Genomic DNA, 23,588 nt, shown 5'->3' with positions numbered 1-23,588 from the left:
GCAATGATATCATAGTGACTGTATAGACAAAGAAACAGAACTTGAAGTACTGCAATTCTCTCGTTTTACATGACTGCCTAGAATTTTTATCCGTGTTTGAAATTTAAGATTGAGACAGTGACAACTGTGAGGTGTATTATTTTTGATTGGTGAATATAAATTTGAACTTACATATAACATATTTCATTGACTTTGGCTAATATCTTTAAAATGAAAATTTATTCTTTGTAATTTATTATGTGTTTTAAAACTAAGGAACAAAAAAGAAAATATCAGTGGTACAATTTAGTAGCTATGTAAACTGTATCTTTTGTGTAATTTTGATTTCATTAAAATTCACTTATTTGTTACTATAATGTAATTATTCATTACTGCAATAGAATAATATATAGGTTTAAGTTTTTCTCATTTATAAATATGTTAATGTAATTAATATAATGTAATAAAAGGACTTAACCTTACTTTCCCCCCTACTTTATAGTATAACTAGAGGCTTGCTGCATGAAATTCGTACACGCAGGTGGGGAGGGGGCGGTTGGTTCCCTCAGCCCGGTCTGTGCCCTCTCACAATCCAGGAGCCCTCAGGGGATGTCTGACTGATAGCTTAGACTTGCTCCCCACGCTGTCAGTCAGGCATCCTTAGCGCTGCTGTGGAGGCGGGAGAGGCTCCCGCCACCACTGCTGCACTCACCAGCCATGAGCCCGGCTTCTGGCTGAGTGGCGGTCCCCCTGTGGGAGTGCACTGACCACCAAGGGGCAGCTCCTGCACTGAGCGTCTGCCCCCTGGTGGTCAGTGCATGTCATAGCGACTGGTTGTTCCTCAGTTTGGTCAATTTGCATATTAGCTCTTTATTACATAGGATTAAGTGGTATAGTAATATATTTAAATGTTTAAAACAATGTCTGAGTTTCTTTTCTGGCCATTATTATTATACATGTAATTTCACAATTTTTCTGAAAGTGGCTTTGTCCTTGAGAGGGGATGTTAAATATGATCTAGTTTTGGAATCAGCTATGTTAGGTATATCACTGATACAGGAATATAATTATTATTTATAAGAGCTAAAATACATTGTATCTAAAGGAAACACAAATTAATAAGAGTAAATCATATTCTCAGCCCCCAAGAACAGAACCTTAACAAAGTGATATATTCTTGGGAGTTCTTGTTCATCAGATTTGTTTTCTGAGTGGTGAACACAAATTTGCTCTCCAGGTGCCCTAGAAGACAGAACTAGAGTGAGAAAAACAAGTACGTTTCTTTCCCTTTCCTTCCTTCCCTCCTTTCCTTCTTTCCTTCCTTCCTTCCTTCCTTCCTTCCTTCCTTCCTTCCTTCCTTCCTTCCTTCCTTCCTTCCCTCTCTCTCTCCCTCCTTTCCTCCTCCTCCTCCTCCTCCTCCTTCTCCTCCTCCTCCTCCTCCTCCTCCTCCTCCTCCTCCTCCTTCTCCTCCTTCTCCTCCTCCTTCCTTCCCTTCCCTTCCCTTCCCTTCCCTTCCCTTCCCTTCCCTTCCCTTCCCTTCCCTTCCCTTCCCTTCCCTTCCCTTCTCTCTCTCTCTCTCTCTCTCCCCCTCCCTCCCTCCCTCCCTCCCTCCCTCCCTCCCTCTGATTTTGGTAAGATGAAATACTCATTACTAAATGGCTAAATCCTGCAATGTTACCAGTGGAAGCTGTGGAACATACACTTTGTGAGAAGGGAAGAGTCAATCACCTTTAAGAGATCATCTTAAGTGACCATGGTATCAGGTATGCAGATAAGCAAATGATTTTGGGAAGTTCATGGACCCCTCCTGCAGCCTGTTCATGGACAACATCCTTAATGAAACCCTATCTATTTTAGCTCCAGTATTTAATAATTCTTCAATATCCTCTCCTTCAAATCCTGATCATCTCTCAAGCCTCTCCCCTAGTTTCACCTCCTCCATGGGCCTCTGGAACTACAGAGATAGGTGGTGAGTGTCTAGTGGAGCCTGGAAGAAGAACAGGCACCCATCAATGGCTAGCTTTCCACTTGAGATTATTCTTCTAGCTTGTGTGCTGTCTTCTTTCCCCAATTTATATTACCCTATAGCTAACATCATACAGTTCAGCAGTGTTTCTATGTGCATTAGTTTTGTTTCCCTAGGTAATTAGGTCTGTGAGAGTAGGGAACTTGTCTTATATTTCTTGAATTTTCCTTTCTTGGCAGGAACTATTTTGACACGCTTCTGTCTCTGATCAAGTTCACTGCTTCTTTACTCCCTTGAAGAACTCCTATTAACCTGTAAAACTATTTTTCTACAAAGTCTTCCTAGCTTGAAATTTTAAAAATTGACAATAGTAATAAATACTTCCTCATAAGCTATCCTTACACTTCCATCCCAGTGATGTATCATTGTTTCTTATGGCCAGTTAGGTTTTCCAAAAGAACTGCTCTTTAGCTGACCCACTATATCTATAGTTCTCTGGCCTCCAGGGCAAATGCTGTCAATATTTCAAAGAACTGCCTGAGAGATGAAAGTAGCTAAACGTACATCTTTTTCAGATTGTTCTGTACTGTATTCAACCAACTACTTACTTGAAAGCAATGGAATAGACAAGATTACTTTTTGTTGTATGTAGGTTTTTATGTTTTGTTTTGCTTCTGTCTCACATAAGTAATACCTTTTTGGGGGTTGTAAAAGTTATGAAAATTATAGTCAATTGTTAAGCATTAGAATAAAATACAATCTATGGGAAACCAAACATGTCCTAATAAAGTCTGAATATAAGCTTTAAATCAGCAACTAATCATTTAGGAAACCTATAGGTGTTCAGCCTAGAAATCCTACCTGATATCTAATTATATGTTGAATAAATTTTTAGCTAAAGAATCCTAAACCACAAAAATTGAATGAAACTTTATCTTATTAAGGATTCCACAACCAATCTTAACTAAAGCAATGCATACTAAGCAAAGGAGGAAAATCAACAAGCTTTCAACAGTCTTTCCCTACCCACAAGGGGCAAGACAACTTTTAGATGACAAAATCACCAACAAAATGACTTGAAAAAAATGGGGGGAAGAGGAAGACTTATGTAATACTTTCAACAATAATCTTCTACATCCTCCTAAAAGAGCTACAGAAATTTTACATAGGAAAAAAGAAGACCCATAGTATTTTTAAAGGTGTTATTAATGCTTGATCAGCAAAGCAATATTGAATGGAAACATACCAAAGTTTGCAGTAGTGGTGGTGAATTGTAGATACCATACGTAATGATTTTCCTGATATGTGGGGATGGGTTTGGGTACTATCCTTGTAACATCCACATTTACTGTTCTTTACAACATCATATTAGGCTGTTCATCCTAACTTTGAATATTATTAAACACATAGAAATAGCTAGAGGAACATGTCATATAAACATCTTTGTGAGTCTTTATAAGTCATAATGCTCACTTTTTAAAAAACTTCACTTTTATCTTAATCTTCTCTTTCTTTCAGTGATGAATTAAAAACCAGCCACAAATTATCCAAATGTCCATGCCAAATAAGGTGGTGCTGAGAAAGACTGACAATTTTGTAATATTACAGTACTGCTTTGGAGGCAAGTTGTTTTTTAATTTTTTAATTTAATAAGTAACTAATATATGCTTCAAAAAACATGACTAAACTTTTTAAGAACTCTGTTAAACAGCAGCTACAGAAGAAAACTTGTAGCACAGTGTGTTCCTCCTCTCTGTAACCATGCTGTATTTCTGTCATTTCAAAGCAAAAAATGTTCATCATTTTGTCATCTCTGTCTGCAAAGCAGAGAATTACCTTCCCAAGCTCCTGAGATTTATGCTTTTAATTACCTCCTATCTGCTTCACTACCTTCCATACCTAAGAATCAATATAAATAGTCTTATTTATGGGAAAAATGTAAAAAGTTTGACAGAAGCATGCTATCACTTTCTAGATTTCCATTTGATGCTATCGATTCCTTCTTTCTTCCATACTTTTTTTCTTGACAGAAGCAGTTAGTTTTTCAAACTTATGAAATTATTCATTTATCGTATCATTTGTGTTGCTTAACAGTAGGTATAAACTTTACAACTCGCTTTGGAGTTCCAAACCCACCAATGAGATTAGTATCACTGTGGTTGATATCTCTCTATTTAATCATCAGCTGCAGAATTCAGTTTAACTGTGGTTTTCTCCAAGCCCCTTCATCATCAACTCACTTTTCAGTGAGGACCCACTTTCATGGCTCATTTCGTTTCTGAAGGGGAGATCACTATCAGCATAGGTGAGACCTGGCTGGCTAGGCACCAGTGTTCTTAAAACTCTGCCTCTCATATTTTATCAGCACCAATTCTTAAAAAAATCCAAAACCCACCAAATTACATATATATGTATAATTGCATACACATAATTAATATAAATGATATAAATATATTATAAATTATTAGAGAGGCTCCTGAAGGAGACACTCTCTATCTCAAAGGCCTCAGGAGAAATAGAGTAGATGTTTATGAGTGGCCGGCAGTGATTGCATATGAGAGGAGGCAACATGTAATCTGTAGGGTGAACATGTGTAGAGAGAAATCTGTTGAACATATTTGATAGGGTGATGTAGGGAGGGTCAAATATTGAAAACAAACATTCATAGTTTTCCTTGACATATTAGTTATCAAATGTGGTGTCTGAAAATTCAGGAAATCAATAATAATAAAAGCATAATATGCTAATTAGACTGGACATCCTTCTGGACAACCTTCTGGACGAAGCTGGGGCTGCAAGGGAAGCCTGGGTCCCGGGTGCCAGAGGGAAGCCGGTGCTGGCAGCTGGGGGAAGGGAGGCCTATTCTTGCACGAGTTTCATGCATCAGGTCTCTAGTATAAGATAAACTCATTTTTTAAAACAGTGTGTTAGAGTTTCAAACAATATGCTTAATATGTTTTTTTCCCCACCAAGGGAAGTGTCTCTGAATTTAAAGCAATGAATCTAGTCATTAACCTAAAAAACCCCAAAACCCAAAAACAAAAAAAAAATGTAATAAAGACACTGTGAATATCTAAGAAAGAGCTAGAGGAGAAGGGAAGAGAAAGACAAGACAGAAGGAGCAACCTGATGGCCTAGTAAAGAGAATAAGTTTAACATGGAAAGAGAAACACTGATAACCAAATGACAGAATTTCTAGAGTTAAAAGCAAGCATGAGGCAGCCAATAGCAAAACATGGACTCTCTTAGAAGAACTGATCCTTCAGAAATGCAAGGAGGTGCCCCTGTGGCTGAGTGCCTCTCCTACTTTGGCTGCAAGGAATAACTTCAAATGTGGTGTCCAATGGTTCCCCTTTTCCGGCCGTTCTGACTTCCCAGAGAAGGAAACACAGCTGCTGCAGGGACTTGCTGCCTCACGGCAGATGGTGGAGAGGTGGAGTGAGGGAGGCATGGTGGCCAAAGGAAAAGGAGGGTCAGCCAAGAGCATGGGAAAGAACATTGATGTGGGACCCAAAGTTGTGTCTTTTTCTCTAATCTCATGACGACGCGCTCTCTGCAGGATGACAGAGAATGCCAGGGCCCCTAGCAGAAACTGCACTAATGCCTCTTAAATGGCAGATGGTGGGTGGGCCAATTTGTTCATACAATACAGAGCATTTGTATTATATGAACTGCTTAAAGAACTCAGGAAGTAGGCATAAGTTTAGAACAACAACAACAACAAAAAAATGAGAGCGAGAGAACCACCGAGGAGGGCATACTTAAATAGCCTTTTCCAAATGAAAACTGCTAAGATGACAAGATGCAAAATGCAGAGGGCACTGGCATTGCAGACATTCAACTACACACTAATGCAGTCACATGGGAACTGAAGGTGATCACGGAATAGTTTTACTTTCTAAAATTCAAAATTTCAGAGAGATTTAAAGTAAAGAATAAGAGAGTCAGGTCACCCATAGAAGGTTCATACAAATGGTCGGTCACCTTGCCACTTTCTTCCAAGCAAACCTTGAGTTTCTTGTCCATGTGCAATCAGTCTAACATAAATCAATGAAATGGCATGAGGTCATCTCCTTGTCTTGAGACATGAGGAATAGAACACAGCAAAAAGAACAGTGACCTAAGATGAGAGCCAGAGATACTGAATAACCAAAAACCAAAACAAAGACAGAGAACAACACAACATTAAAGACCTAGAGGAACCAAAAAGTAAAAGAAAGTGTGAACTACAAGTGATCTGAAGTTTCTAATGCCATCTGAACGGTAATACTGTAAATCTGATTAAGCCTGTGTGGTCAGCAATTAAGGACGCTGAATTTCATGCTTAATAAAATTGTGGTATTAATACTGTCAAAATTTCAGGGTCGGTTCCTATATTAGAGTTTATAAAACTTGATTTAAAATCTCATTATGCTTTCTTCTTGATTTGCCTATAAAGTATAAAGAACCCAGTCATGTATTAAGGGTATTTATAATTAACTGTTTGCAATAATAATAATAATAATAATAATAATAATAATAAACAATAATAATAATAATAATCTACTTATATAAAAACCGTGGGTGTAACATCACGTCCCGAAGCTCAACGAACCGGAAGGAAGTCAGTGTTGCAGGGGTCATCTTGGAAATGGCTGTGCCCTCCCCCAGCTGTTTCCCCAGAGGGCGAGGTTTCAGGCAGGAACCTGCCCTCAGAGCGGAGCGTGGAAGTACTGAGTCCTAGGTTGCCTTGCCAAGGGCTGCGCCCTCCCCGAGCTGTTTCCCACGAGGTCTGAGGGAAGAACCCACCCTCGGAGCGCCAGGAGCCCCAGCAGCAGTCAGTCCTGGGTTGCTGAGGCGGAGGCCACACTGTAGTAGAACTCTGGGTCTGGCCCAACAGGGGGCATGGCCAGCCTTCAAACCAGACCCTGACAGTAGGGAGGACGCAGCCCCCACACCTCACAGAATCTGCTGTTGGATAGCTTGCTGTCAGTGGCCTGCAAGCCAGGAACCCCATTCACCTGCACCCCGGACCCTGACAGGAGGGAGGAGGGAGCCCCATTCCTCACGGAATCCACAGGTGGCCAGCTTGCTGTCAGGGGCCTGCCAGCTAGGAATCCTATTCACCTGCATATCTGTATAAAGTTTTAATACATTATATTAGAGGTCCTGGTGGTACTGTTTTACCCACAGCATCTACAGGAATTGCTGCAAATTTACTTCTCGGTGGAAGCACCTTTCATTCCCAATATAAATTACTGATTCCATTAAATAAAACTTCAATTTCTAGACTCAATATAAAGAGTGAAGTTGCTAAAACTATTAAAAAGGCCCAACTGCTCATTATTGATGAATGAGCCATGGCATCCAGTCATGCTATAAATGCCATAGACAGATTATTAAGAGAAATTATGAGTCTGAATGTTGTATTTGGTGGGAAAGTTCTCCTTCTTGGAGGGGATTTTTGACAATGTCTCAGTATTGTACCGCATGCTATGTGATCGGCCACAGTACAAACGAGTTTAAAGTACTGCAATGTTTGGGGATGTTTCAGAAAGTTGTCTCTTACAACAAATATGAGATCAGAAAGGATTCTGCTTATAGTGGATGGTTAGTAGAACTTGGAGATGGCAAACTTGATAGCAGTTTTCATTTAGGAATGGATATTATTGAAATCCCCTCTGAAATGATTTGTAATGGCTCTATTATTGAAGCTACCTTTGGAAATACTATATCTATAGATAACATTAAAAATATATCTAAACGTGCAATTCTTTGTCCAAAAAATTAGCATGTTCAAAAATTAAATGAAGAAATTTTGGATATACTCGATGGGGATTTTCACACATATTTGAGTGATGATTCCATTGATTCCACAGATGATGCTGAAAAGGAAAATTTTCCCATTGAATTTCTTAATAGTATTACTCCTTCGGGAATGCCGTGTCATAAATTAAAATTGAAAGTGGGTGCAATCATCATGCTATTGAGAAATCTCAATAATAAATGGGGTCTTTGTAACGGTACCAGATTTATTATCAAAAGATTAGGACCTAACATTATCGAAGCTGAAGTATTAACAGGATCTGCAGAGGGAAAGGTTGTTCTGATCCCAATAATTAATTTGTCCCCATCTGACACTGGCCTCCCATTTAAATTGATTCTATGACGGTTTCCGGTGATGCCAGCATTTGTGATGACTATTAATAAATCACAAGGACAAACTCTAGACAGAGTAAGCATATTCCTACCTGAACCCGTTTTCGCACATGGTCAGTTATATGTTGCTTTCTCTCAAGTTTGAACAGCATGTGACTTTACAGTTAAAGTTCTAAATACTTCATCCCAAGGGAAATTAGTCAAGCACTCTGAAAGTGTTTTCACTCTTAATGTGGTGTACAGGGAGATATCAGAATAAGTTGAATCACTTTATCAGTCATTGTTTCCATCACTGTTGTTTTTATATCATGTTTTTGTTGTTTTCATATCATGTTTTTGTTGTTTTCATATCATGTTTTTGTCGTTTTTATATCATGCCTCTGTTGTTATATCCTTTTGTTACTGTTTATTTATTAATAAATTTATATATTATTTTCATATACATTTTACTAATTTCCTTTCATCTCTCACACTTCTATTATAGAGAAAGGGCAAATAGCAACATTAAAATATCTCCGCTAATTAATTCCCTTTTAATATGCACGAATTTCGTGCACTGGGCTACTAGTAATAATAATAAAAGATCATCTCTGTTTTCAAACATTTATGAGAGTCAAATTGCTTGATTTTGTGTAAGAATCTGTATAAGAATCAGTTTCCTTTATCCTTCTGCTACTATTCTCCAATGAATTGAAATTCATATGCAAATTAGAAATTATTTGGAAAAATTATTGCCAATTTACAACCTAGCCAAAAAGAGAAATGTTAGCCTTAAAAATATTTTAGAAGCCTATGTTAGGGACTAGTTTTCAGTATTTTTGTATGAAAAACAAAAATCTAATAAATTTGAGTCTTATTTAAAACCAACTACAGAAAAGTATAGAACTATTTTCCTGGAAAGGCTTACCTCTAGAAATGTTATTTTCCAGCTAAAGGGTAAAGATTAAGATTTAGGCTTATCAATTTATGACCCTACTACAGTTGCAGTACACTCATTCCTTCACTAGAAAGGTGCATTCAGACTTAGGATAACCTCATTCCGTGCTCAGCTTAAGCCATGTTGTGGGGTAGGGGTGGGGTGGTGGGGAGGGAAGGTTGTCTAGGAGAAACTAGGGATTCGTGTGCTGTACACATTTGTGCAAATGTCTGGGACTCAGTTGGAAAGACATATTATTTCTGAAATGCAATTGCTTGCCCTCTGGCAAAGTTAATGGTATTAATTTGTAAAGGTTCATTTGGGAAATGCTTGTGATTAATGCTTGCTCATTTGCATAACACTGTATTGTGTAAATAAAGCTGTAGCCTTTTGCTTTCCAACAGTGGAGTGCTACCGAGATGATAAAAACTGGACAAAGGGGGCTACTATGGGATACTTAAACTAGGTCACATTGAATTTTAATGCATGAATCCTGCTCTGGTACATTTTATATGGGTAATGGGAAAATGCAGAATGCAGTCTGTTTACTGTGTAAATCTGCCTTCCAGATTGTTCAATAACCATATTTTCTACACTGAAGAACGAAGGCAATTCAGTCTCAGGCTGATTTAGAAATGTTATTAAAGAAAATAAGGATGAGCATCTTCTTAATTCTTACATTAAGATGTAAACAGGGTAATTATAAAATAATAAATTCTCCCCCAAATAAAAAAATGCTCAGTTTCGGAGCTCAGTTATGCAGATTACAGCACCATTGCTAAACACAGAGAGCATGGATATGTGATACTTGTGAATTTGCCATCCACACTACGTGGTGTTACCACCCAGAGTCTAAGTATGACTCGGAAATTTTATTTCTTTCTCTATTATCAACAGAGCTTTTGAGTGGTGACAAGGAAGGGGGTGGTCACATGCTCACGCATGTGCATTTGTCCATGTCCCTGTTAGTGAATACAAAGACAATTACTGCCATGGAATGAAGCGCAAGTCAAAGGTGCACCTACTCACAGAGCCATTCTGGGGTGTAGAAAGAAGACTGGCCCTCATCCACCGCCCACACCCAACCCATGACACAAACAAAAACAAAAACCTGTAGTCATTCTTTCTTGGTCTTAACTGTCCCACCCATAAATGAGGGTGTTTGTACCCTGTTCTAACAGAAATGCCATGGAAATGATTTTTAATCATGGAACTGGAAAGGTCCTTCTGAAAATCAAGTAGTCTACTTTAAGTTATATCACAGAAGAGGAAACTGAGGCCCACAGTGGTGAAGAGACTCATCAAGTCAAAACTTAGAACTTAAATCACATTCAAATACTCTCAATCTAGAGTTCTACATCATGTGGCCTCTCTGTGTACGGAGTAATAAAAAATACAGAGCTGAAGATCTGGAACAGGTTCTGGGAGGATCCGATCAGGTTAAACCTTAAATGCTTTCATTCACACTGTTAGTAAATTTGCTGCTGGTCTCTGGAAAATAGTATGGTATTTGGCATAAAATAAAAGCTCAATAAATACAAAGAAAATGAGCAAAGTTAATATGTGAGGCAACATAATAACATAGAAAAGGCTGTGGATTTAGAAGCAACAGACCTGAATTTATGTCCTTGCTCTGACATTTGTTGACTATGAAAATTTATGTAATTCCAAAAGACTGAAAATGACTTTAAGTATCCACCAATAAGGGACTAGTTAAATAAGCTGGAACATCCACATGTAGACTACTGTATTAGTTTTCTGTTGCTGTTGTAGCAAATGATCCCAAACTTAACTGGCTTAAAACAACACACATTTATTATCTTAATAATTCTGAGGGATCATATTCCTTTGGAGGTTCTAGGGGAAAATCAATTTCTTGATTTCCAGGTTCTAAAGGCTGCCCACATTCCTTGGTTTGTAGCCCCTTCTTTCACCTTCAAAGACCACAAGGGCCAGTAGAGTTGTCCTCACATCATATCACTCTAACCTTTTCCTTTGCCTCCCTTTTCTACATTTAAGGACCGTTGGGCCCATAGGATAATCGAGGATAAAATATTTTATGGTCAACTGATTGGCACCTTAATTTTATTTATTACTTTAATTCCCCTCTGATATAAGGTTACATAGTAAAAGGTTCCAGAGATGAGGATGTAAACATCTTTGCCTAGCACAGTGGTTCTCAACCTTCCTAATGCCGCGACCCTTTAATACAGTTCCTCATGTTGTGGTGACCCCCAATTTCATTGTTACAAATTGAACATAATTAAAGCATAGTGATTAATCACAAAAACAGTATGTAATTATATATGTGTTTTCCGATGGTCTTAGGCGACCCCTGTGAAAGGGTCATTCAACCCTCAAAGGTTGACCCATAGGTTGAGAACCGCTGACCTAGCATATCTGTATGAAACCTGTGAGGAAGCTCTCTATGTTTTGATAGGGGAAAATTTTCCAGGATATATTTTTATGTAAAAAATGCAAGGCAAAGAAAAGTATACTACCTTTTATGTAGAAAAGGGATGAAATAAGAGTATATATTCATACTTGGTTTTCTTTCCATAAACAGACCCAGGAAATATATACAAGAAATATTAAAGTGGTTACACATAGACAGGAACAGCATGGAACATGGGAGGATGGGGAATGCGATGGAACAAGATTTTTCATTGTATCTCTTAAAATTAATTTGCTTTTTGAACCATGTAAATATATTGTTATTATTATGTTTTAATTCAAGGAATTCATAATTGCCTAAAGACCCTATTATTCACTTGATAGTCAAGCCTTATGTTTTGAAGAGTCTGTAATCAACCTTGTTATTTTTCTCTTATCAAGTTACCTTTTCTAATATCCTCATTGTCAGTGGCTTTGTATTGAGCAGTTCTCTAACATGACATTCATAGACTTCATGGAAATCTGCCTCTTTAGCAATATTTATATAGATTCACTTTGCAATTTATTGCATTGTATTGTCAGATGTTTCCAATATCTAGCATTGCTGCACTGGGCATGCTAAGACTAAACATGAAGCACGTCCTCAGGTGGGCCTTCCTTTTGTAAGGAGTCAGTTAAGTAGTGAACATTTTAATTTTATATTCATACAGTGACGGATATTTTAATTTCCCTATGTGACTGTAGACATTTGTAAAATATCTATGCAAAGCTGTTAAATATACTTGGATCTATTTCAGTATTCATTATTCTGTCTTTTCTTGCAACAGTCCTTTAATTATTACACCTTAAGTCCCATAGTAATATTGTACTTTAATACGTCTCTAGTAGTTATGTCTCTATAATTAATTATTCTTCTATTTACAACATATTTCTATTCCTATCACATTGATTTTTTTCCCCAGTCAGGTTTACTGAGTTATACTTTACTGACAGTAAAATTCCTTTTTAGGTATTAAGTTTTATGAGTTTTGAGAAATAAAAACAGTTGTATAATCACCATACCAATTAAGACATACACCCTAAAAACTTCTTTCATGCCCTTTTGTATTCAATTCCCTAACCCCACCATCAGTCCCTACTGATCTGATTTCTGTCTCCATAGTTTTCCTTTTCAGAAAGTTATATAAGTGCAATTATATAATAGTATATACAGTATTTATTATTTTAGTATTTCCAATAAACATCAATCCTATAACAATGTTTTATAAAATGGCTTCTCGGGTGGAGTAACTCAAGAAATATCACATAGATATGAATCTTCAGATTCAGATTTGCATTGGTCATTGGCTTTACTTGGTAATTGGGTTTCATTATAAACATTCTAATATTATTTATTTTGATTTCATGTTATTTTATGTCTAATTTGAAAATCAACTTTCATAAATATTAATTTATACTTTTTTCTTGTTATCCTTTTGTAGCAGGATAATTAAAGTGGTTAGATAAAATAATTTACTAACCATTCCCTATATTTTCATGTCTGAGAAAATATAAATTATGTAGTAAATTACTTTCTCGGGTGTTTAATATGATTTGGCACACACACATGAAACGTAACACCTGGGAGCAAGAGTAGTAACTGATTTTCTTTAGCATGTATTACATTTTTTTCATACCTTCATTACATTGTAAACTTTAAAAAATATTTTCTGCTATTTAAGTATTTTTCAAAAGTAAACATAATTGGTGAGGTTAAGTGTAAAATGATATCAATGAGATTGATTACTTACAGAAAGCCTTGATTTTTTTTATATTAGCCCCTCTATTGCTCAAGTTTCTAGTGTTGAATCCAAATCCCTGGAAAATCTGGCACACTGAAGTAAGTGGGCCACCAAGAGGAGTGGCTGCTAGACGATATGTAAATATGAAGAGATGTATGTACCCAGAACAATCAGACTTCCAGCTTGACAGACTACAGAGAGCAGGGAGAAGGCGATACTCACATCCGAATTAAAGCGAAGCTGACAGACATTACAAGAAATAACTTGTTTCTTCTTTGGGGGAATGGACACTCCGAACGTGTGGTTAATAACTGCTTTTTGCACAGGATCCATCTGAAGAGCAAATGATAAAATAATCATTTTATAACTTCAAAGGATAGAAAATAGTGTGAGCAAGTAAAAATAGCTGTATTATTCCTTAAGGCTTTATCTTCATTCCCAAACAATGATAATAAAGACTCCCATTCAATAATAATGTACTGTTTCCAGGACTTGAACAAAACCAAAAATAATAAACTGGTTTGAAATCATAGCACAAATCAGAGGAGAATCCAACATCCCAAGAAATCATATTCATATAAGGAGTCTTGAAAAACCTTAAAAGAATCATAAAACAAGGATATTTAAAATCCAAAGGTCAAAGTTAAAATTAACGTTAATATTTTCCCTATATGAGGTGATAGTATTTATGATAGTCTGAAATGGCCTCAATGACAATTATTACAGATATATTTCAGTTTCTTAAATTTTGATTTATGGCAAAGTCATAAGTTACAGGCTTGTCTCACAGCCCAGAAAATGTTGATCTTTATTTTAAAATAATTTATTACTTTTCATATACTATAGATAAAATTCATTCTACTGGAAATGTCCATAACAGATAGGTTAATATGCAACCCTTGTTTACATATTGAGCAAGTTTTTGACTTATAACGTGTGACTTTCCTCCCTTTGGTTTGCATATATCATACATATTCAGAAAAACATAGAGTGATGAAAGTACTCAATGACAGCAAAAGTATGGCACAAAGCTACACAAACACTTGGAGAAAGAAAGAACACTATTTGCAGAGCCTATAAAAAGAGAGACACAGCAGTGATTCTCTTGTGTACTCCAGATAATAATCTCCAGCATTAACATTGGACAACTGGCAGTTCAAACAACAATGCAGATGATAAACAAAGCATTACTGATAAACAGATGTAACACAAACTGACACACCCTCATCTAGGAAATCTCCTGAGGTTAGAGCTTAGGGTTGGATTAGTTGATGATATTTGGTAGAGAGGAGAAATTAAGACTATCCCTGGTCAGGAGTATAAATCTACTAAAGGTAAAATTAGCAACTAGAAAAACTTAAGTACATTAGAAAGAAGGATGGATTACACAATTATTGAATAGTAAAGTCGCCCATTTTTGCTACAAGTTTAAGTGAGATTACTAACTGCATTGCTACGATAAAAACAGTTATGTGGTTTGGGACACTTAAAATTTCAAAGAGGGGAGTTTTCTGGAGTAATAGAACGATTCTGTAACCTGATTGCAGTGGTGGTCACACAATTTATACATGTGTTCACATTCATAAAACTATACACACTCCCCCAAAGCCCATTTTATGTATAATAATTTACAAAGTAAAAGAAAAAAAGTTTTATAGGATTATGCTTAACTACTAAGTGTAAAATAGAATTACTGGGAAATCTGGGGATTTGATATGTTCAAGGCAAAAATTGATTATATTAAATTTTATTTAATGAGAATAAAAAAACAAGTATCCATGGGCATTAAAATCTCAATGTTCACTTTCTTAGTTTACACAGTTAAGTGCACACAAGTGCACACAGTTAAGTTTCATCTATCCATTTTTAAAACATGAAACTATACTTTCTGATTGTTACCAGAAATAGAAAATTAGTTTGGACAGGAAAATAAAATGCCATACCTATGTTGATAGAATAAAAAACTACACTGTTTTGCAAAGTTAAAAAAATGAAAGCATTTTATTGAGATACTTTCTGCTCTCATGCTCTAAAAACTACATCTGGTGATGCATAAACTGCATGGAATAAAACTATATGAGTATTCTCAAACACTAGTTTTCACATGCCACTTCCATTATTTTTGCCATATTCATGGACTATTTTGTTATTATTCAAGTTTTTTCTTTAAATCAAAGTAAAATAGACTTTTTAAAACACACAGTAATAATTATGAAACCATAGTTTTAATGTACATACTTTCCTATTACTCAACATTAAAAATGAAAACTTTCATCATATAAAATAAATACACATATCCTAGTTGTTCCCATACCACAGTATAGAAACACAGACAAAAGATACAGCTACAAAAATCTAGCCCTAAGTTTTTAGTAAACCAAGATATTTGCTGACAGGTCCGACATGACCCTTGAATATAAACGTCCCCTTTACATTTTTGAAATTATCAACCTACATAATTTAAAAAATAATTCCTGGTACAAATTTATCCTACTCTAATCTCATGTTTGTGCATCAGCCTAAAATTTTCCATGTATATTCCCAAGGTAGAAAGCTCTCTGTCCTGACACGTGAATTGTGGCTGAGCACTCCAAATACAAAGGAATGCCCGGCCGACATGGCTCAGTGGTTGAGCATTGAACTATGAACCAGGAGGTCCCGGTTCGATTCCCCGTCAGGGCACATGCCCAGGTTGGAAGCTCAATCCCTGGTGTGGGGTATGCAGGAGACAGCTGATCAATAATTTTCTCTCATCACTGATAGATATAGATATAGGTATAGATATAGATAGATACAGATATAGATATATAGATATTTGTATATATAGATATCTATATCTATTTATCTATCTCCCTTCCTCTCTGAAATCAATATATATACAATAGAGGCCCGGTGCACAAAAATTTGTGCACTGGGGGGGGGGGATCCCTCAGCCCGGCCTGTGCCCTCTCACAGTCTGGGACCCCTTGGGAGATAATGACCTGCTGGCTTAGGCCTGCTCCCGGGTGGCAGAGGGCAGGCCCAATCCCTAGGCGCAGCCCCTGGTTGGGCTCAGAGCAGGGCCAATTGGGGAGTTGGGGCGCCGCCCCCTGTCATGCACAGAGCAGGGCGGATTGGGAGGTTGCAATGCCACCCTCAGTCACGCTCAGGGTAGGGCCGATTGGGGGGTTGGGGCACCGCCCCTGTCACACTCAAGGCAGAGTCAATGGGGAGGTTGTGGCGCCACCCCCTGTCACGCTCAGAGCAGGGCCAATCAGGGGGTTGGGGCGCTGCCCCCTGTCACGCACAGAGCAGGGCTGATCAGGAAGTTGGGGAGCTCCCCCACCCCCGACCCGTCACGCACAGAGCAGGGCCCATCAGGGGGTTGAGGAGCTCCCCCCTGTCACTCACAGAGTAGGGCCGATAGGGGAGTTGGCAAACCACCCCCTGTCACACACAGAGCAGGGCCTGTGGGGGCGGGAGCGCCACCCTCTATCACCCACAGAGCAGGGCTGATCAGGATGTTGGGGCGCCTTCCCCTGTCAGGAACAGAGCAGGGCAGATAGGGAGGTTGTGGCCCCGCCCCCTGTCACACACAGAGCCACAGGGCAATCAGGGGGTTTGTGCGCTGCCCCGTCATGCTGATCCCAGTGCCAGGAGGCCTCGTGGCTCCACTGATCCCAGTGCTGGGAGGCATATTACCCTTTTACTATATAGAATAGAGGCCTGGTGCACAGGTGGGGGCCGGCTGGTTTGCCCTGAAGGGTGTCCTGGATCAGGGTGGGGGTCCCCACTGGGGAGCCTAGCCAGCATGGATGAGGAGATGATGGCTGTTTGCAGCTGATCACACACCCTTCAGGGTGGGGGTCCTCACTGGGGTGCCTGGCCAGTCTGGCTGAGGGGCTGAGGGCTGTTTTCAGGCTGGGACCGAAGCTCCCAACTGCTCCTTTTTTTCTTTTTTTTCTTTTTTTGTTCTGGGCCAGCTTTAGCTCTGAAGCTCCAGCTCTTAGGCCTCTGCTCCTGAAAGCAGGTATCTGGTTTGTTTCAGTTCTCGAAACTCTGTATCAACTCCAGCTCTGAGATCCCAGCCGGCTGAAAGCTGGTTTCTAGAGTTTTGTTTAGCGTCTATATTTGTTACAGTGTTTGAAACTGCAGGCTCAGAGGCCTGCAGCGGCCGGCGGGGAACGTTGGAGTCCTCCATCATTGAAGCAAGCAAGCCTCATGTTAGTTTCAAGCTGCCTGGCTGCTGGCCGCCATCTTGGCTGACAGTTAATTTGCATATAGCCCTGATTAGCCAATGGGAAGGGTAGCGGTCGTACACCAATTACCATGTTTCTCTTTTATTAGTGTAGATATATATATACAATATATATATACATATACATATATACACATTTATATGGTATACTTTAAAACAGAATATATTCATTACGAAGGCAGATGTGTTCCCAGCCACCTACTCCCTGAAAAGCCAACTAAGGCAGTTCCTTTAAGAAACTCTAACCAGAATCAGCTTCTGTACTTTATATACATAATCCTACTTGTACCTATAAAATCAATTAAATAAACAGCCCTTTTACCCTGACCCTCATCACCTGTCATAAAAATTTCATCCTCCATGTTTGTCACTTGGAAGAGATAGTTTCCACTTTCCACTTGATTCTCTATTTTCTTATAGGTAGTATTTCAGGAAAAGATCCACTTGTTTTTTCCCTGCCTAAATCTCTTTTATCTTTCTCTGCTACTTATCACAGAATTCTATACTTATATTTCTTATTCATCAATTGAGGAACATGATTAAATTGAAATAAAACTTGAAGTGGGAGAAAAAAGAATGCTCCATTTGCCAAATCATCTGATACCTTGAAACAAACTGTTTCTATTATATTTTGTGTATTTTCCATCTGATGTCATAATTACAAATACCTGAGAAATTTCAGTGAGGTCCAGACTTGTCAGGAACATAGAAAATGTTTTTAGATCTCTCTCTCTCTCTCTCCTTTTTAAAAGTTATAAAGTCATAAAAATCTGATCATTTTCTTATTCTTACAATATTCTAAAAGTTAGATGAAAATAACTATGATATAAACTTATACTAACTTAAATTTTCCTCCCATTAATCCAATGTAAGTTCTCATAATGAGATATGTGTAATTAAATCAATGGTAATAATTTTATTCAATCACCAATTTTTAGGATGAATAAAACAATCAAGATGAATTAAAACATTCTCATAAATCCTAAAACGTGATACATGTAAGTGATTCAATTTCGTGTCATCAAACTATATGTATATATCATAATAATTTCATATATAGAATACTTGGGAAAATTATTGGAGGCATAGCAATTATATGACAAACTTATTTTTAAAGATTCAACTGACATTCAATAGACATTTGATTATTAAAAACTAGAGGCCCGATGCATGAAATTCGTGCAAGGGCCTTGGCCCCTGCCCCTACCCGGCAGCCATGGCCAGGGGCCACTGCCACCTCTGCCTCGGCCCCCGCCCACTGTGGCTTTGTCCGGAAGGAAGGACGTACAGAAGGACGTCTGGTCTAATTAGCATATTACATTTTTATTATTATAGATGAGCACGTGTCTTCTAACATCTTTATTAAAATGTTTATTTCACTTTTAAATGAACAAATTCCTTCTTAAATACTTAAATTAGCTCATGTTAGTTCACATTGCACAAGAAAGTGGTCTGTGGACTGAAAAGATTGAGATTAATTGATAAATAATGCTGAAAACACTTTTTTTTTTTTAAAAAAAGGAAAAACCCCTGTCTACCATATAGTTCTAGTTATTAGTATTCCTTACCTGACACAATTTATTGGTCCTAAATAAGCCCATTCTTTTCTAAAACAGTAAAAGTTAGAAGTAATCTGCACTTTTGAGACTAGAAGCACATTTATATAAAAATTTTAAAAATCTATTTACTTTGTTAATAATCTCTGCTTTAAAAGCCTGAAATGCTTACTAACTAAAAAGCAGCAAGAGTTAACATTTGCCCCTTTGTCTAATGAAAATCATGTAGAAATGAAAGCAAAACCTATTAGTGCAATTAACTGGTAGGTAATAAAAATGAAAAATGGGGTTATGGCTGTTACCAAGTATCAAGGAGATAACTGGAGGCTATGTAAGGAAAATTTAACTATTACAAAAGTGAAACTAATGAAGCTGACCTTATTATACTATCTATTCTATTTTCAGTATCAAAATAAGAACAAATAGGTATCTTTGGTATATTCACCAGATTATGGAACCACAAATGTGTGTGATTTTTTTTAAAAGATCATGACTTTCACTGAGTGTACCAAGAAAGTAATGTATGTCTACACAGTACAAGCCATCATATACAAATATGCAGCTCCAATAAAACCCAGCTGCAGGGAAAAGAAACCCTGCAGCACTTCACTAAGGGCAGGGTGAGCACTGTGGGAGGGGAGAGAAAGTGAGGGAGGGGCTCCACGACCAAAGGACTTCCTACTGGGTGACATCTAGATTCTAGACAGCATTGCCAGAGGAAGCTTTAGGCATCAAAAACAGAATTGCAAGCTTTTCAAGGACCTCAATATTTTTCCATAGGCTTGAAGTTTAAATTGTATTGTAAGAGTCTTATGATTTCATTAGCCATCAAGTGGGACTGGGTCTGGGGGTAAATTGAACACCGCCCAACTAAAAAGCAAAAATGTTTATATTACTTTTAAATGAACAAATTGTACAAGGAATTGTACAAGGCTTTTTTTATGGGGTTAAATGGCTGGATACCCATACTATTATTAAAGATGGGAAAATTTCATCTTAAATTTAGCCATCTACTTAACCAGTATTCTAAAAATCATTTGATAAGCACTTATTGTACAACTAGAGGCCCGATGCACGAAATTTTTGCAAGGGGCTCAGCTGCTTCCTCTGCCTCGGCCCTCGCCTGCTGCGGTGGCTGCCTTGGCCTTCATCCAGAAGGTCATCCAGAAGGACGTCCAGAAGGATGTCTGGTCTAATTAGCATATTATGCTTTTATTATTATAGATTATAGTAGACAATACTAGCTTTTCCACTAAACAGAAGTAGATACCATGTTTTTGGCTTTTAAAATGTAAAAATCAATCATCCAACAAAAATTTCTGGGAGCCTAATATGTTTTTGATGCTGTCCCAGACTAGATGGGGTAGGGTGAGTCAAACACTAGAAAGAACCTAATTATAAAAATTGAAAAGTGAAAAAGACAGTATAAACTCTATTAAATTTGAAGGTGAGACAAGAAGGGACTACTCAGTAAAAAAAGTGGCACAAGAAGTTACATAGAAATCTTTCTCTTCTGCCCCACCCCTATTTTGAGCTTTCTCTCCTTTTCTGATTTTTCAACTTTAAGCACTCAGGATCCTCCCTTTAGGAGTGACATAAGTGTGTTATCCTCCCAGGGATATTTGCCTTTTAATTCCTCTTCCAGTTGTGTAATAATACTATTAAACATTATAATAACAGCAGCTTAGCTTTATAGAGCTCTTACTAAGTGCCATAAACTATCCTAAGGGATTATCTGTGTAGTCTCCACCATCACAAGGGAGATACCATTATTATCCTCCTTTTACAAATGAGGCATCTGAGGCTTTGAGGGGCTTAGTAACTTGTCTCCCTCAAGTTTGTAGGCCTGAAGCCAGGATTCAGACTCAGGCAGGAGTCTCTCCTCACCGTGTTCCCTAATGGAACACTGAGCAGGGAAGATGGGTATTGTGCATGGCACTCCGATAGGGTGTGAGATTTGGGACAAAAGGATGGCTGTACCTAGAATTTTTGGAGCCTGGAAGGCAGCTGCCTAGTGGAACTACACATAGGTGCCTAAATAGAGATTTCCTAGAAAAGTGTCTTGCTTTTCTGTTTTTGACCTATTTATGCCCTTCTTAGGATAAACTAATTTCTCTTTGTGCAACTTCAGGAAAGCCATAAATAAAGAAGGAGCTGTCCAGGCCTCTTCCCCCAATGTAACTGTTGGGTTTACGCACACGTCGTGTGCACACACACAAACACACACACACAGAGAAATTTCTGGGAATACTTGGAGATTACACATAGCAGTTGATAGTCATATTTTGCACCTGTCCTGGTTTTACTACAAAGAGGACTTCACTTACTAAACCCTTGTGATTTAGGGCTTTCTGGAAGTTTGGCAAAGTATCAGTTTTTTGTAACTGAGATATTATGCAATTACAGTAGTACAAAAAGAATGACAACTTTTCATCCCTACCTTTTTTCAATACTGGATTTATAGAAAAGAATATAATAGGGTCTCATTAGAACTTCACATATTCGTGAAGTGACACATATAAAAGTGATAGCTACATCACGGAAGAGCAATATTTCTCTGAAGTTACTTCAAAAAAGGCTTTGCCTTTTATATTTAAACTAGTAGCCCTGTGCACGAATCCGTGCACCAGTAGCTCTCTGTGGGGCCTGGCTACTCCACACCCGCTGCCCAGAGGCTCTCCGTGGCCCAGGGGCCCATCCGCAGTCAGGGCGATGACACAAGTGTTTTGCTCCCCAACTCCGTGCCCGCTGCCCAGAGGCCCTCTGCGGGCGGTGTGGAACGCTTGCCTCATCACCGTGGCAATGAAGCAAGCATTCCACCAGGTCACTCATGCTGCCCACTTCAGCTCCCCTCCCTCTGGACTGGGGGACTCCAGCATGGCTGAGAGGACTGGGTGCCGCCATCTTGTGGCTATGGGCGCTGCCATCTTTGTGATGGAGTGATGGTTAATTTGCATATTACCCTTTTATTAGATAGGACTAGAGGCCCAGTGCACAAAATTCGTGCACTGGAGGGTGTCCCTCAGCCCAGCCTGCACCCTCTCCCGTCTGGGACCCCTTGGATCGGGCCTAAACTGACAGTCGGACATCCCTCCCACAATCTGGGACTGCTGGCTCCCAACCGCTCGCCTGCCTGCCTGCCTGCCTGATTGCCCCCTAACCACTCTCCTGCCAGCTTGATTGATGCCTAACTGCCCTCCCCTGCAGGCCTGGTACCCCCTAACTGCCTTCCCTTGTAGGCCTGGTCCCCCCCCAAGTGCCCTCCCTCCCCTGCAGGCTCAGTCACCCCCAACTTCCCTCCCTTGCCGGCTCAGTTTCCCCAAATGCCCTCCCCTGCCAGCCTGGTCGCCCCAACTGCCCACCCCTGCCAGCTCGATTGCCCCCAAATGCCCTCCCCTGCCGGCCTGGTTGCCCCAACTGCCCTCTCCTGCCAGCCATCTTGTGGTGGCCATCTTGTGTCCACATGGGAGCGGCCATCTTGTGCAAGGGCATGATGGTCAATTTGCATATTACCTCTTTATTATATAAGACTAGAGGCTCGGTGCACAAAATCGTGCACAGGTGGGGTCCCTTGGCCTGGCCAGATGGCTGGGGGGAGGGACCACAGGAGGTTGGCTGTGGGAGTGCACTGACCACCAGAGGGCAGCTCCTGCATTTAAGCATCTGCCCCCTGGTGGTCAGTGTGCATCGTAGCTACCAGTAGACCGGTCAATCTGCTGACCAGTTGTAAGAGACGCTTCGGCCTTTATATATATATATATATATATATATATATATATATATATATATATATACACACACACACACACATACACATACACACATACACACACACACACACACACTCTGGCTACATGCTTTTATATTACTGTTTTACTGTTATCAAGTCATTGACAACTTAAATAGAAATAAAACAGACACAACTATCACAAAGACTGTTTTTTTCTCAACTATCAAAAAATACAAACAACTGCATATCATTGGCAATATTTGCTCAGCCACACAACTTTGTACTGCTTTGTATTTCAAATCAGAAGGCTCAACAAAAATAAACCACACAGAACATTACAGTGGGATTGCATGCTACTGTGAGACCTGCATTTTTACATCTGGAATGTGTAAAAGCTGTGACTTGCCACACTGACACTGCTTCTCCCACTCAGGGTCCCCTAAGAAGGTCCCACCTGAAGCCATCATTGTCATTGAAAGGAAGACAAATGGCATGCCATTCTTTCCACAGACTGTTGATTCAGCCAAGACCCATATGTTTGGAAAGGTACTTCCCCCAAGAATCCCCAGCTCATTGCTGAAACCACATATTGCCTGTGCCTTGCAAACAAAATCAAATATGCCCCCTTTCTACTGGAATACCATTACTCTGCCAGAAAGTTAACCAGACATTCCTAACTGGCATAAAGGCTAACCTAACACAACACAACACATACTTAATAATAGTTCACCTTATATCTAAGTCTCAGACCTAACAAAGTACTACTACTACCACTATTTTATCAAAATGTAGTAGGCTTTTAAGTATTTTGAGGCTGGCTGACAATTAACAGTATCTGATTACTGAGAAATGAAGCGGGATTCTACAATCCTTTTCCAGAGCTTCCCTAGT

At 38.9% G+C, this 23,588-nt stretch overlaps 1 protein-coding gene across 5 annotated transcripts in view; it reads right to left on the bottom strand.

The window, feature by feature from the left end:
- Positions 1-23,588, bottom strand: part of ZNF385B (zinc finger protein 385B) — a 365,265-nt gene that overhangs the window by 38,852 nt on the left and 302,825 nt on the right. For all 5 annotated transcript variants that reach the window (XM_036320795.1, XM_036320791.1, XM_036320792.1 and 2 more), the window contains one exon: positions 13,397-13,507. In XM_036320795.1, coding sequence (XP_036176688.1) covers positions 13,397-13,507 — 111 coding nt within the window. The remainder of the gene's footprint in view (positions 1-13,396; positions 13,508-23,588) is intronic.

This window comes from Myotis myotis, unplaced genomic scaffold (assembly GCF_014108235.1).
Source record: "Myotis myotis isolate mMyoMyo1 unplaced genomic scaffold, mMyoMyo1.p scaffold_m19_p_8, whole genome shotgun sequence".
NCBI classification, from domain to species: domain Eukaryota; kingdom Metazoa; phylum Chordata; class Mammalia; order Chiroptera; family Vespertilionidae; genus Myotis; species Myotis myotis.
This window is presented reverse-complemented; position numbering and strand designations above follow the sequence as displayed.